This window comes from Phyllostomus discolor, chromosome 2 (assembly GCF_004126475.2).
Source record: "Phyllostomus discolor isolate MPI-MPIP mPhyDis1 chromosome 2, mPhyDis1.pri.v3, whole genome shotgun sequence".
NCBI lineage: Eukaryota > Metazoa > Chordata > Mammalia > Chiroptera > Phyllostomidae > Phyllostomus > Phyllostomus discolor.
This window is the reverse complement of record NC_040904.2, coordinates 46,415,232-46,429,935: the sequence shown is the minus strand read 5'-3', so window position 1 is coordinate 46,429,935 and position 14,704 is coordinate 46,415,232. Positions and strand designations below refer to the sequence as shown.

General features: G+C 35.7%; 1 protein-coding gene across 1 annotated transcript in view; it reads right to left on the bottom strand.

Annotated features, from left to right (window-relative positions):
- Positions 1–580: 580 nt before the first annotated feature.
- The window catches only part of LOC114490814 (kininogen-1-like), a 39,358-nt gene continuing 25,234 nt past the window's right edge, over positions 581–14,704 (bottom strand). The window contains exons 6-11 of the mRNA XM_028504871.2: positions 13,363–13,447; positions 12,342–12,502; positions 4,513–4,620; positions 4,309–4,395; positions 2,782–2,859; positions 581–820 (exon numbers count right to left, since the gene is read on the bottom strand). Of these exons, the coding sequence (XP_028360672.1) occupies positions 740–820; positions 2,782–2,859; positions 4,309–4,395; positions 4,513–4,620; positions 12,342–12,502; positions 13,363–13,447 (600 nt within the window). The 3' untranslated portion in view covers positions 581–739. The remainder of the gene's footprint in view (positions 821–2,781; positions 2,860–4,308; positions 4,396–4,512; positions 4,621–12,341; positions 12,503–13,362; positions 13,448–14,704) is intronic.

Below are 14,704 nucleotides of genomic sequence, written 5' to 3'. Positions count from 1 at the left end.
GAAATGGGACAACTTTAATAGCATAATAAATAAAATTTATTAAAAAAGAAAAGTTGGATATAATATTAACATTTTTTATCTTAATATTAACATTAAGATTTTTTTCTTTTTGGTAATTATCTAGATCATAAAAAATAATGCTAAAATACAAATTACTTTTTTACAATACTTTTAAATTGTATTTTCATTACCATTTAGTCCTGTTATACTCCCCTCCCCATCACAATCACCCCACTGTTGTCCATGTCCATGAGTCCTTTTTCTTTTTTGCTCAATTCCTCCACCCCCTGCCTTCTCTCTACCCTTTGCTGTCACCCTGCTCTCTGTGAATCTTGCATCTATTTTGCTTGTTAATTCAGTTTGTTCATTAGATTCCACATCTGAGTAAAATCATGTGGCATTTGTCTTTCTCTGAATGGCTTATTTCACTTGGCATAATATTCAAGACAAATTACTTTTAACTTTGGGTTGTGAATCAGGAGAAGGAGGAAAGCAAGTGAGAGATTCTTTAGATTGCTGGTGGACTTTGCTTCAGGATAGATGTGGCTGGAAGCAGACTACTGTGAATTAACCAGGAGTGAGAACATCAAGATCAAACTTTATTTCACCAAGACACAGAGTGGTAAAGTGGCGTTCTTCTCAACTGCATTCTCCCCCACCTTCTTGTCCTTCCACGCAGGGCTGCTGACACGTTGATTGCTGGGGCTATTGTGCCAGGCATGGAGATTCTGCCCACTGGTCAGGAGACCTCACTCTGAGATGCTGGCTCTGCCCCTGCCTCCCGAGTTCGGCCCTTGTACTCGCAATGACTTAGTCGCTTCTGTAAGTATATTAAAATTCTGTTAATCTGAGGTTATCATTCACTAAGACAAGAGTGAAGCACCAGGTGACAAAATGAGACTTTTTCCTGGCATCACTGGTTCTTTATTGAAAAGTACAGATAATATTTGAAATGAAATAAAAGCTCAGAGGCTCAAATCATTCCATAAATTGAAATGGCAGTGACACATGCATCCACAGGCAACTGTAGTTGATTAAAGCCCTATCTTGTTTCCCCAGGCAAAACCAGGCAAGGACTATAAAATATGTGCCTCTCTCACATTAAAGATATTAAACACAATCATATTGTACTTTTTTTTTTTGCCAAAATCAGTGCTGTCCAGTGTTGCAGAAAAAAGAGGATGCGATGGTAGAGTGTGGGTGGAGAGGCAATTCCTGCCAAAATTTCTGAACAAGCGTTGCATCACATCTCACGGTGTCCCCTTGGCAATTACTAAGAACAATTTCCTGCACAAGCCTGCCTCTATCTTACTTCCTCTGCTTTCCATTCTTTTCATTCAATGCACAGCTGCTAAAAACTAAGGAGCACTCAAACTAGCCTCAGCAACAAATAAACACACAGAAAATTTCTATTAGAAAGCCATGTTGCAAGGAGTAGTTAATGAGGTAACAGAAATTATTGGCATATGAGCAACACTCCCTGTCAGAAAGAGAATTATCAGAATAACTTTGTCAAGTGGGAGCAACTATTTGATATAACTAGGCCATTTTGGAAACAGGAAGTCAATTAGCTTGTGTCTCCTTTACTTGTTTGTTCCTCCTTGACTTCTAGTGCTTTTTATTATTATTTTTCCCCTATTCAGGAGCTCAGCATTCTGTCTCTTGACTTTTCCTCACAGGTGTTCAGGGATCAGATGCCACAGTTTATTCAAAAGGGTAAGAATCTTTGTAGGAAGAGCAATATCATTGTAACATGCCCGTTTGTTATTAGAAAAGTAAATTGCAGTAAGCCACAAGGCACATTTGGTTGCCCGTTTTCTGTGCTAGTTTAGAAAACTTGTGAGGAAGACTCAGAAAGGGTTTAGAATTCTGCATGCAGTTTTATGTTGTCCATAGGAACTGATGGTGTCCCCATTGGGTGTCTCACCACTTCTCTCTAGGCTGTTCTGAAGCTTCAGGGTTTCGTGTGCATTATAGTGGGGTATTTGGACAATGGGCAAAGGGGATGGTGAAGTGTTAAAGAGCATCAGAGAGATCAAAATCAGGAAAGTCTTTCATTTCCACAGTTGGATTCGTTCTATTAAGTGGCTTCCAGGGGCGTCCAGGACATTTGGGGGAGCTTGTTTCTGGAAAATCGGGTATCAGGTTAAATGAAAAGCTATTTGGCTTTATCTGGATTTCAGGGATCCAAGCATCATCACTCAGTGTGGGAATAGTTGGTGGTATATTAGTCATCGCAGCTGCAATGAGATCTAAGTCCTGAAAGTCAGAAAAGGTAACTGCTACACCTGGCTGGGCTGGGGAAGGGGAGGGCGTTGGCCTTCCTGTCTTTTCATGTGTCTGTGCAGATGTAGTACGGTCTTCAGAAGAACTTTCCCCATGCATTGTTCCCCAATCATTATGTTTCCCATTCTTTTTTCCTTTATTTTTATGTTTTCCATGGCCATGACCATGCTCATGTTTATGTGCATGGGCTAGGCCATGTTCCCACTGATGGCCATGGCCAAGGCCATGCCTCCCTTGGTGTTCAGGAATATAGTCAAGTTCCCTTTGTTGTGCATGGCCATGGCCATGTTGCTGTTGATGTCCAAGGCCCAGACCATGCCCCCTTTGGTGACCATGGCCTTGATCATGCTCATGTTTATGGCCAAGGCCAAGGTCAAAGCCCTTTTTTATTTTCTTTTCATGGCCCCAGCCATGTTTCCGCATGGGTCCTTGTTCTTTTTCTGAATTCTGCTCTTCATCTTGTATAGGTGCCATGGAAGTGTAGAATGGACTTACAGTTGTTACTTCCTTTGTTTCCTCCACTTGTACTGATCGGAAAGGTGAAAAACCTGGAGGTCTTCTCAGCATTACGGTCTAAACAGAAAATATTAAGATGAATGTATTATTGTGAAGCCACACTGTCAATAAAGGAAGAAGGGACTCAGACCTGGCAATGCTTTCTTGGTTTACAATGGAGTGAGTCTTTAAATGCTATATTAATATTGCAGAAAGGATGAGAATGTATATTTTTTCCTTTCATTGATTTTATAATTGTGGATATTGACTATTGTTCTTAATAATAGTCCACTAAGATGGAGAGTTTTTTCTTTCTTTGAAATAATTGGTTGTTTATATTCCAATAATTTCAATAATTTGGAATATTCCTTTGGAATATTTGAACTACATAATCTCTTGGATTCATTCTAGTCCTATGTTATGTAAAGCCATGGCACATTATTTATTAATTGATACTATTTCTATTAGCTCAATTACTGCTTTTATTTTAAAAGACTCCAAGTGGCTTTAAGAATGGACTATACATGAAGCACATATCCATAATCACCTGTTTGGGCTGAAACACATGTGTTCAAAAGGTTGAAATGCAGCCTTTGTATGATGTTTGTGTTAGACTATCTATATATCTATGCTTGGCAAAAACCTAAATCAGAAGAAAACAGAGAAGAGGCAACTTGCATGGAAGATATGGATTACTTCTTCCTGCACTTTCGCTGCCAGCGGGAACTCAATGGCTGGAGGCAGTGTTCAGTGCTGCAAAGAGCATGTTCTTTAGAGTCAAATAAGCCAGACCCTAGTTATCAGCATCATGTGAACGTGGAGACTCTGATTTGACCTAGACTTGCATCTGAGGGCCACTAGCTTCACTTTTCTTATCCCTAAGAAACCAACACCAACAGCAACTGCCTCATAGGGTTGTGAGGAGAAAAATATGTGTGATGTCCTCAGTGCAATGCCTGGGACAAAGGACGCACTTGACAATGATATTATTCACTCTAGGATCTAAGCAGCTTGGTAATGTCTAATGTCTCATTCTTGACAATGGGAAAAGAATTACTTACCTCCCAGGGTTTTCTTAAGAACTACAAAAGATGATACAAACTAATGCTTCTCACACTTGAACATGGGTATGCATCCCCTGGGGATCATGTTAAAATGCAGTTTTGGACTCAGTAGATGTGGAGCGGGCTCTGAGATGTGCACCTCTCCCAAGCTCCTTGGATGTAGGCAGATGCCAAAGGAGCATCTCAGGCACACCTTGAAGCTACATAGCTAGTGTCAGCTCTCCTCAGATGGGGTTAAGAAAGAACCCGCTGAAGCATGGGGCACTGACAGTGAGCAGGGAGTGATTAAGAGGACTGCTGTTTTCCCTTCTAGTCATAAAAAAGAGAGCTCAGCACAGAAATGCCGCATTTCTCTCCACTTTAAAATTGTCCTCCTATATTTAAATAATGCTCATTTTTAACCCCATATAGAGCTTTTCAGAATATCAAAATTTACCCAATCTGACTATAATTAAAACCATACCTTTTGTAGTGGTCGACACTTGATAGTAGAGTAAATTTCTTTCAACCATAGTTTCTCATAAACCTTAGCAGTGCAGTTTAGAATTTCCTATCCATGAAAACAAAAGCCAAAAGAGAGAACAGTGCTATTCATGAATCACTGAAACACATTTAAAACATCAAGTAGATATGCAGGGAATAAGTAGAGAGTTGCATTACTACGCACTCCAAGTAGATTGATCTTGCAATCTTCAGTCAGCTCTTTATCACTCTCCTTGGAACATGTAGTTTCCCTGGCCAGGAACTCAATAGAATATATTATTCCAGCCACCACCTGGAAATAAATTAGCAGAAAGTAGCTGCTTAATTTATATTATATAATAAATCATGTGTTTTTACCCTCAGGGATCTTAGGGGAGAATATTAAAATTTTAATTACACACTGATCAGTTGAGAGTTATACAGAAAAAGTACAAATGTCTGACAACTAAACTTTTAGTTTGTATGCATGTGTGAAATATTTGGCCATTGGTTGGTCTTGTTTCTTTTTCTACATGGGAAAAAAAAGCAGGCTATAATTTTTGTTTTTATACCTTTCTGAGTTTTATTGCTCAATAGCTAAAAATTTCATTAGTCATTCAAGAGCTCAAGTTGTAATTGAATCCTCGAAGTATAGGATGAAAACCTTAAACATTTTCTTTAAGTCTGCCTGACTGTCCTGCCAAATCTTGAATCACAGAAATATTGAGTTAGTGTCACTATAGAAATTATGTGGGTTAACTTATGTAATTAGAAAGGTTGTTCTGATTTTGCAGTTTGCTTCTCTTAATTTTCTTTATATTAAGAAACCATTTCAATCTGTAGCAAAAGTTTTAATCATTATGCAGTGCTGTTTACACAACTGACATTTTGTGGCCCTATTTATTTTTTTCTAGAATAGCCACATTTTACTTATTTTAAAAATTAAGCTCACACTTTTTAAACAATTTTCCTCATTTCATTTTATTTTTTAAACTCGTTTTAAAAAATACTTTGAGGTCAACAATATCACAAATGTAGTTTTTAAAAAGTCATTTTAAAATGCCACATCTTTTATCTCTTACAATGGAAAAATATACTCAGTAAAAATGATTTTAAATTATGTTTAAAAGTTAGCTGATATGGTCCACTTTCTAGACCAAGTTATTCAGTACTTAATTCTAGAATTAAATGTGTGTGTATGTGTTTGTAGTATTATATCCTTATCTACAGAATTCATCAATATATCTTGACTTAGAGAGAGATTACCATTATTTAAAAAAAAATTAAATCACAGTGGGAGGTATAATCTCATCTGTAAAAGCAAACCACAGCAATCTTCCCCATCTCTTTGTGTTTTTTAAAAGTATGAGGAAAGTGTGGTGAGAAGAACACAGGAGCAAAAGAACAGAGTCACAGGAAGAACTAAACTCCCTTCTACCTTTTTTTTGTTTTGCTAAGTAAGCCTGGTTAAATTTTTAATAAAAATTTCATAATTAACTTTTAAAACTCCAGTTCTCCGTGTCCATCCATGCTGTTTCAGAGGGCAAAATTTCTTCTTTTTCACAGCCAAGTAGTATTCCATTGTGTAAATGTCCCATAGTTGTTTTATCCACTCATCTACTGATGGACACTTGGGCTGCTTCCATATCTTGGTGATTGTAAATAACACTGCAATGAACATGCAGGTGCTTATGTTCTTTTGAATTAGTGGTTTGGGTTTCTTCGGAAAAATGCCCAGAAGTGGGATCACTGGGTCTAAAGGCAGATACATTTTTATTTTTTTGACGTATCTTTATACTGCTTTCCACTAATTTACATTCCCACTAACAGTGCAAAAGAGTTTCCCTTTTTCCACATCCTTGCCAGATCTTGATATTTGTTGACTTATTGAAGATAGCCATTCTGATTGGTGTGAGGTGATATCTCATTGTGCTTTCAATTTGCATTTCTCTGATGATTAGTGATGTTGAGCATCTTTTCATATGTCAATTGACCATCTGTAGGTCCTCTTTGAAGAAGTGTCTGTTCAGGTCCTTTACCCATTTTTTAATTGGATTGTTTGTGTTTTTTGGTGTTCAGTTTTGTATGTTCTTTATAAATTTTACATATTAACACCTTATCAGATGTATTGGCAAATACATTCTCTCATTTTGTAGGTTGTGTTTTTATTTTGTTGGTTTCCTTTGCTGTGCAATATCTTTTTAGTTTGATGTAGTCCTGTTTGTTTATTTTTTCTTTTGTTTCCCTACCTGAGGAGACATATCAGACAAAATATTGCTATAAGAAATGTCTGAGAGTTTACTGCTTATGTTTTCTATTGTTTTCTATTGTTTTACTGCCTATTTTTATGGTTTCTGGCCTAATATTTAAGTCTTTAATCCATTTTGAATTTATTCTTGTGTGTGGCATAATAAGGTGGTCTGGTATCATTTTTCTGTATGCATCTGTCCAGTTTTCTTAGCACCATTTATTGAATAAATTGTCTTTAGTCCATTATGTGTGCTTACTTCATCTGTGAAATATTAATTGACTATAAAAGTGTGGGTTTATTTCTGGACTCTCTATTCTGTTCCATTGATCTCTGTGTCTATTTTTGTGCCAGTACCATGCTGTTTTAATTATTATGGCCTTATGGTATAGTTTGATATTAGGTAGTGTGATTCCTCTAACTTTGTTCTTTCTCAGGATCATTGTTGCTATGCAGGACCTTTTGTGGTTCGATATAAATTTTGGAAGTATTTGTTCTAGTTCTGTGAAATACATCGTTGTTATCTTGGTAGGTATTGTGCTGAATCTATAGATCGCTTTTGGCAGCATGCACATTTTAGTGATGTTTAGTGATGTTAATTCTTTTTATGCATGGACATGGTATGTGCTTCCACTTATTTGTATCTTTTTCAATTTCTTTCTTCAGTGCCTTACATTTTTTCAACTATATGTCTTTTACATCCTTGGTTGGGTTTGTTCCTAGGTATTTTATTCTTTTTGAAGCAATCATGAATGGTATTGTCTTCTTAATTTCCTTTTCTGATAGTTCATTATTGACATATAAAAAAGTAACTGATTTCTGGATATTAATTTTGTATCCTGCTACTTTGCTGAATTCATTTATCAATTCTAGTAGTTTCTTGGAATCTTTACGATTCTCTATGTACGATATCATGTAATCTGTATATAAAGACAGTTTTACTTCTTTCTTTCCAATTTGGATGCCTTTTATTTCTTCTTGTCTGTTTGCTATGACTAGCACTTCCAGCATTATGTTGAATAAGAGAGGTAAAAGTAGACATCCTGTCTTGCTCCTGATATTAAGGGGAATGCTTGTAGATTTTGCCCATTAAGTACGACACTAACAGTGGGTTTGTTATATATGGCCTCTATTATATTTGTGTATGTTCCCTCTATTCCCACTTTGCTAAGTGTTTTCATCAGAATGGATGCAGGATCTTATTAAATGCTTGTTCTGGATCAATTGATATGATCATGTGGTTTAATCCTTCATTTTGTTTATGTGGTGTATCACATTTATTGATTTGTGAATGTTGTAACAACATTGCATTTTTGGAATAAATCCCACTTGATTATGGTGTATAATTTTTCTAATGTACTGCTGTTTTTGGTTTGCTAATATTTGTTGAGGATTTTAGCATCTGTGTTCATCAGGGATGTTGGCCTATAACTTCTTTTTTAAATGTAATCTCTTTATCTGGTTTTATAACTAGGATAATGCTGCACTCATTAAAATGTGCTGGGGAATCTTCTCTCCTCTTGAATATTTTGGAATAGTTTGATAAAGAGAGGTGTCAGTTTTTCTCAGAATGTTTGGTAAAATTCACCAGTGAAGCCATCTAATCCAGGGCTTTTGTTTTACAGGAGTTTTTTTTATTACTGCTTCAATTCTACTAGATGTAATCTGTCTATTTAAATTCTTTGATTCTTCCTGATTTAGTTTTGGAAAATTGTATGTTTCTATGAATTTATCCATTTAGTCCAAGTTTTCCAATTTTTTGGCATATAGTTACTCATAGCATTTTCTTACAATCCTTTGTATTTCTTGGTATCAGTTGTTATTTCTCCTCTTTGATTTCTGGTTTTATTTATTTGGGTCCTTTTTTTTCTTGATGAGTCTGGTTAAAGGTTTGTCAATCTTGTTTATCTTTTCAAAGAACCAGCACTTAGTTTCATTGACCTTTTGTACCATTTTTTTAAGACTCTGTTTCATTTATTTCTGCTCTAGTCTTTATTATTCCCTTCCCTCTACTCGCTTTCGACTTTATTTATTGTTCTTTTGCATGGTCCTTGAAGTGTGAAGTTAGATTGTTTATTTGAACTTTTTCTTGTTTCTTGATATAAGCCTGTAATGCTATGAATTTCCCTCTTAGGATTACTTTCCCTGTGTCCCACAGATTTTGGGTTGTTGTGTTCTCATTTTCATTTGTTTAAAGGTATCTTTAGATTTCTTCCTTGATCTTGTTGTTAACACATTCATTATTTAATAACACATTATTTAGCTTCCATGTCTTTGTGTATTTTTTCAGTTTTTTTCTTGTGATTGATTTTTAGTTTCATAGCATTGTGGGTCAGAGAAGATGCTTCATATGACTTCAACCTTTTTAAATTTATTGAGACTTATTTTGTGTACTAGCATGTGGTCTATCCTAGAAAACACTTCATGTGCACTTAAAAAATATGTATATTCTGCTGTTTGGGGGTGAAATACTCTGTAAATATTAATTAAATTCATGTGATTTAGTGTGTTGTCATTCAAGGCTGCTGTCTCCTTGTTGATTTACTTTTTTAAAAAATATTTATTTATTTATTTATATTGTTGTTCAAGTACAGTTGTCTGCCTTTTCACCTCACCACACCCTTCACCCCAGCCAACCCCACCTCCCTCCCCTGATTCTACTCCCTCCCGCCTTTGGTTTTGTCCTTGTGCCCTTTATAGTAGTTCCTGAAAACCCTTCCCTCTTTTCTCTCCATTATCCCCTCCCACCTCCCCTCTGGTTACTGTCAGTTTGTCCTTGTTGATTTTCTGTCTGGAAGATCTATGCATTGAAGTCAATAGGGTGTTAAAATCTCCTACTATGACACTGCTTCTGTCAATCTCTCCCTTTATGTCCATCAAGATTTGCCTTACATATTTAGGTGCTCCTATGTTGGGTGCATAAAGGTTTACTAGGGTTATATCCTCTTGTTAGATTGTTCCCTTTATCCTTATTTAGTGTCCTTCTTTGTCTCTTACTATAGCCTTTGTTTTAAAGTCTATTTTGTTGGATATAAGTATTGCTATACCAGCTTTTTTCTTTTCTATTTGCATGAAATATTTTTTCTTCCCTTTAATTTTAGTCTGTGTGTATCTTTCAATCTGAAGTGAGACTCTTGGAGACAGCATATATATGGGTCTTGTTTTCTTATCCATTCAGCTACTGTATGTCCTTTGGTTGGAGCATTTAAGCCATTTACATTTAAGGTAATTATTGGTAGATATGTATTTATTGTCTTTTATTTTTTAATTATTGCCATTAATATCAGGTGTCATCCTCATCAGAAGTCTTCCCTGCTTAAGCCCTCCTACCGAAGTGTTCCTTTTAAAATAGAGAATACCATATAGCAAAATAAATTCTAAATGCATTAAAAATTTAAATTAAAGAAATGAACTCTAAAGATATAAATAAAAATTCATCAGATCTGAGCATGAGCAAGGCTTTTCTTAAGTGATAAGCACAAGAAGAAAATCAAAAGGAAAAAATCTTAATTTTTCTACATAAATATGAACACTGATTCTCAAAAACCATAGCAAACAAAGTAAAAAGACAACAGGGAAAATATGGTATATGATTAATATTCTTTGCCTATAAAGCTAAACACTAGAAAATGAACAAAAGACATCAACAGATATTTCAGAAAAAAAGTTAAAATGGTCATTAAGCCTGAAAAAATGTTTACCTTCATTAATAAGCAAAGATATGCACATTAAAAAATGCAACAGTATTTTAAATCTTTCATATATTGGGAAAGGTGAAAAACAGCAGTGATACTTGGGATTGTTTGTGTGTGGGAGGCACTCAGCCTCAATCACTGTTGGTAGGAATAGAACTCGAATCAAGAATTCCAATGTTTTATACCCAGGTGGTGTGAATTTAAATTGCATAATTGCAAATGGTTTGTTGATTTGCAAAAGTCTTCATCATACACATAAGCTTTAATATTTCTAGTACTTTGTAAAAAAACATTCTGAATGTGCACACACAGGCTCCTGAACTGAGCCTGAGCCTGGGCCTGATTCATCTGACCAAAGACAGGGAGGATTATGGGCCATAGTGGGGACAGTGGAGGTAGAGGCAGAGCAAAATAGATGGCCTAGACAGATATTGCAATCATTCACATATGCAAACAGAATATTTAAGAAATATTTGGTATATGAAATATGAAATGGAAATGCATTCAAATAGGACTAAATATGCAAAGCCAAGGAAAGGCTAAATCTGTAAAATAAATCTTTAGCAATTTGGCAAATTGATCATTTGGAGATTGGCTTTTGGAGTACTAGACTATTCCTGCATCATGAAGAATAAGGGAATGTCACAAGAAAACAGAAAGAGGAAGTGAGAAGACAAGCCAACAAACCCAAGAGTAGCATCATTGGTGTGCCCTGTGAGTAAGCCTAACGTAGGCCATGTGCCCGTGAAATGAGGGAGAAAGGTTGTGGTGTCTGGGACAGGAATAAGTGCCTGAGTAGGAGAGAGATCAAAGTTTCAGTCTTGATTTATTTTAATAATATTTGCTTAAGGTTTTCTCCCAGTAATAAAACTAATACAGGACATTAGAAGACAAAATTAAACAGCCCATTGTGTCATTACTTAAAGCCGTCACTGTGAACAGCTGGAGGCATCTGTGTCTTTTCAGCAGTGTTTTCTGTAGTTGTTTATAACACAACTGACAACAGAATGTACATTCAATGGATGGCCTCTTCTTTTTTCACTGCATACTTTAACACAAGGAATTTACCACATCAAGAACTCCTCACAAAATGCTTTATAACTGCTGCTTGATATTCTTTCTGCATTATTAATCAATTGACAGTTTATATTTTTTCTTTCATAGTTAGTGCTGCAATGAATGTCATTGTCTACAAAGACTCTATTTTAGATTTCTAGAAATTCAATTACTGAGCCAACGGTATGAACTATTTTAAGAGAAGGCTTTTTTTTTTCTTCAGATCAGAAAGCATGTTTATTTGCTTAAGAGTTTGGTTCTATTTTGATTGTTTTTCTTTAGCTTATGATTAGGGAGGCCAGTTTTGAGGTTTATAATAGGAATCTGTCCATGAATAGATGAATCATACGGTGTTGGAGTTTGAAGCAGTTTGGGCTTTTCTCACCCAGCCACTCAGTTTACACGTGGGCATGGAGACTGAGTGAGTCTGAATGACTGCCTGGGGTTACCTAGGACATGAGGGGTAGATACTGTGGTAGAACTGGGTCTCTGGACCCCCAGACTGGGACTCTTCTTATCCTCCATTAACAGGTCATGGAAGGAAAGACCATTCCTTAGAAGGTACATTTGTGGGCCAGGAGGACATCCAGTCAGGGGGAAAATGACACAGAGGTGTGAGTGTAAAGAGACTGGGTGATGATAGACTGACTCATGTGGCTGAGCCCAAGGCCCTAGATGATGCTACAGTAAGAAACGACACTGGAAAGGCAGAGAATAAGTCCTGCTTTTTATAGTCCTACATTTTATTAATTATGTAATAGTTGCTAGAATTTATATAACACTTTGGCATTTAAAAAGATAATGTATTGACACAAATTATCTTCCTTCATCCTCACCCCTGTCCTTTACAGACAGAAAATGAAAAGAATGTTCTCAAGACTCGTCCAAGATCACACATCAAGTATGCAGAGAGGCTGGGACTTGAAATTCAAATTCCTTTCACCAGGTATACTGTTTCCCAACCCAGATGCTAAATCAGTAAGCAATTTGCACACAGACTACGATATAAGCATTTTTGCAGGAAAATTTACAGACCTGTGTTGTTGCTCTCTTCACAGTGTCAATCTTGAAAAAGAAAATTCCATTATTCTCTGCATTAAGCTTTGTGATGGAATGATTCAGAACCCCCTTTAGTTGTGGGCTGTCAACAGGGATCTCAATGGGGCAGCCCGCGCAGAATCGTCCAAAATCCTTCCCTGAAAGAATCAGGTTTTAAGTCAGCATGTGACTGAAGGAGCAATCTAGCTCAGTACCTCTCCTCCTCATGGTCCAGCATGCATTTGCACAGGGCCATGCGGCAGCCCAAAGCCTAGTAGCAAGTGGGTGGAGGTTCTCTTTCTCACCTTCCCATTACTGCCTCTCCCCTTTCTTATCCTCAGAGTCAAGTATATTTAGGGAAACCTTCAACTGGTAGGTGTTAGTTTGTGACTGAGTCAATATGCTGCATTTTTCCTTGTTTTTGCATTTTTGATAGAAAGTATTAAAAGCAATGCTTAACATAAAATGGATGACTGCCTAGTGGGAAAATTTTAAGTCTTAATAGTCCAGTGATCTGCAGTTTCATCAATGTTTCTCATTGTGGAATGTATGCAAATATCTTCCAAGTGTGAGAAAAGCCAACACTTGGTGTAAGACATACTAGCTTGACCATAAATTCTCACTATCTCCCTTTTCCCGCATTATAACATGCAGGAGGAAATAGTCTTTAATTGAAAGGATTTCATTTTGAGTGATTAAACATGAGATACTGTTTCCCCAGTTTACAGCACCTGACACAGGGACATCTTATACACAAGGAAGACCAGATGACATTGTCTCAGGAGCCCAGCTTTGCCCACAGAACATGAGTCTTTTCTTCTGTCACCATATTCCCTTCTGGCACTTTCAGAGCAGTCTCAACTGCATCTGCTTCTACACAGTTGTGCAGAGGTCTCCTGATCATAAAAACTTTGTGGCATATCATGGGACCCAAAGCACAATGTCTATGAAAAGACCTAGCCAGTTGTCTGGGATCAACATGTACTATATTAGGGCACAAACACACATTATCCCATACCTGGATGAAGACTGCAGTTCTGTGAGAAGGTAGCAATTCTTAGCTGAAGATCCATGTGTGCATGAGCTGTACATTCACCAGTATCCTAGTTGTTAATACAAGTACATAAGTTTAAAACATCTTTAAGAACCTTTAAAGTAAATAATTAGTAAAAATAAATATCAACTTTACATAGAAAACAAAACAAAATATGATCCAATTGCTAAACAGGGCATAAGAAACAATTAGGTATTAGCATCAACAACAATAAACGCATATACACAAACACATTGAAACATGAAATAAGGTGACAAGAATACCTAATACAGAAATAATAATCACATAATTGAGTGGGTAAAATTTTTTTAAAGTATAGACCTCAGATTATGTTAAAAACAAAATTAGTGTACTACATATTCAAGAATAGTATCTTGTAATATAGAAGATAATGGAAGATTAACATATGGATGAGCAAAGTTATATGAGATGAATATAAACAAAAAAGAAGCTAGAGCATTATTAATATTAGACAAAGCAAAATCCCAGATATCAAAAAAATCATAATGGTAGTTAAAAAATTATTTTAATACAAGATACAGTAAGATATAGTCTAGAAGCATGAAGTCAAAGTACATACAGCAAAAATTAGATATATGAATAGAGATAGATTAAAATGAGGGTGGTGGGGAAATTTAATGTACAACTATAAGTCTAAGGCAGACCAAAGGGATAAAAAATAAATAAGGTCATAGAAGACTGAAGCAACATAATTTATTTAAGTGATATTTTCATATGATACATATAATTTAAATAATATTTTTATAAGCATGATATGGATTTTTAAAAATAGCTTTTACATTATTTTACAGGATAGGATCAATAAATTTTCAAATCCAAACAATATAGATCATGTTCTTTGACCGCAGAACCAAAAAGAAAAAAATCTCTGAAAATTAATAAGTTGAAATAAATAAACAAAAACTAACTACTTGGAAATCTAAACTCACCTGGCTAAATAGTTAGGGTCTTCCTTAAATGAGAAAAAATATTTTAAAAAAACAAAACAAGAAGAATAAAAATTTTACAAAATGTTGCCAGAGCAGCATTTGGAGTGCCAATCATCATTTTATATGCTTTCAAATTTTAAAAAGAGAGAGGCTAAAACAAAATAAACTTTAATTTAATTTAAAAGAAGAGATAGGCAAAAGCAAATAAAATAACCTCACATCTGGGTAATTATCTGAAGAAGTTAGAAAAAAGGAAAAAAATAATAGCCTTAAGCACAGCAGAAAGGAAGAGACAATGAAGCAAAACTGATAAACTAGAAAACAGAAAGCACTGGAATTAATAAATGAATATAAAT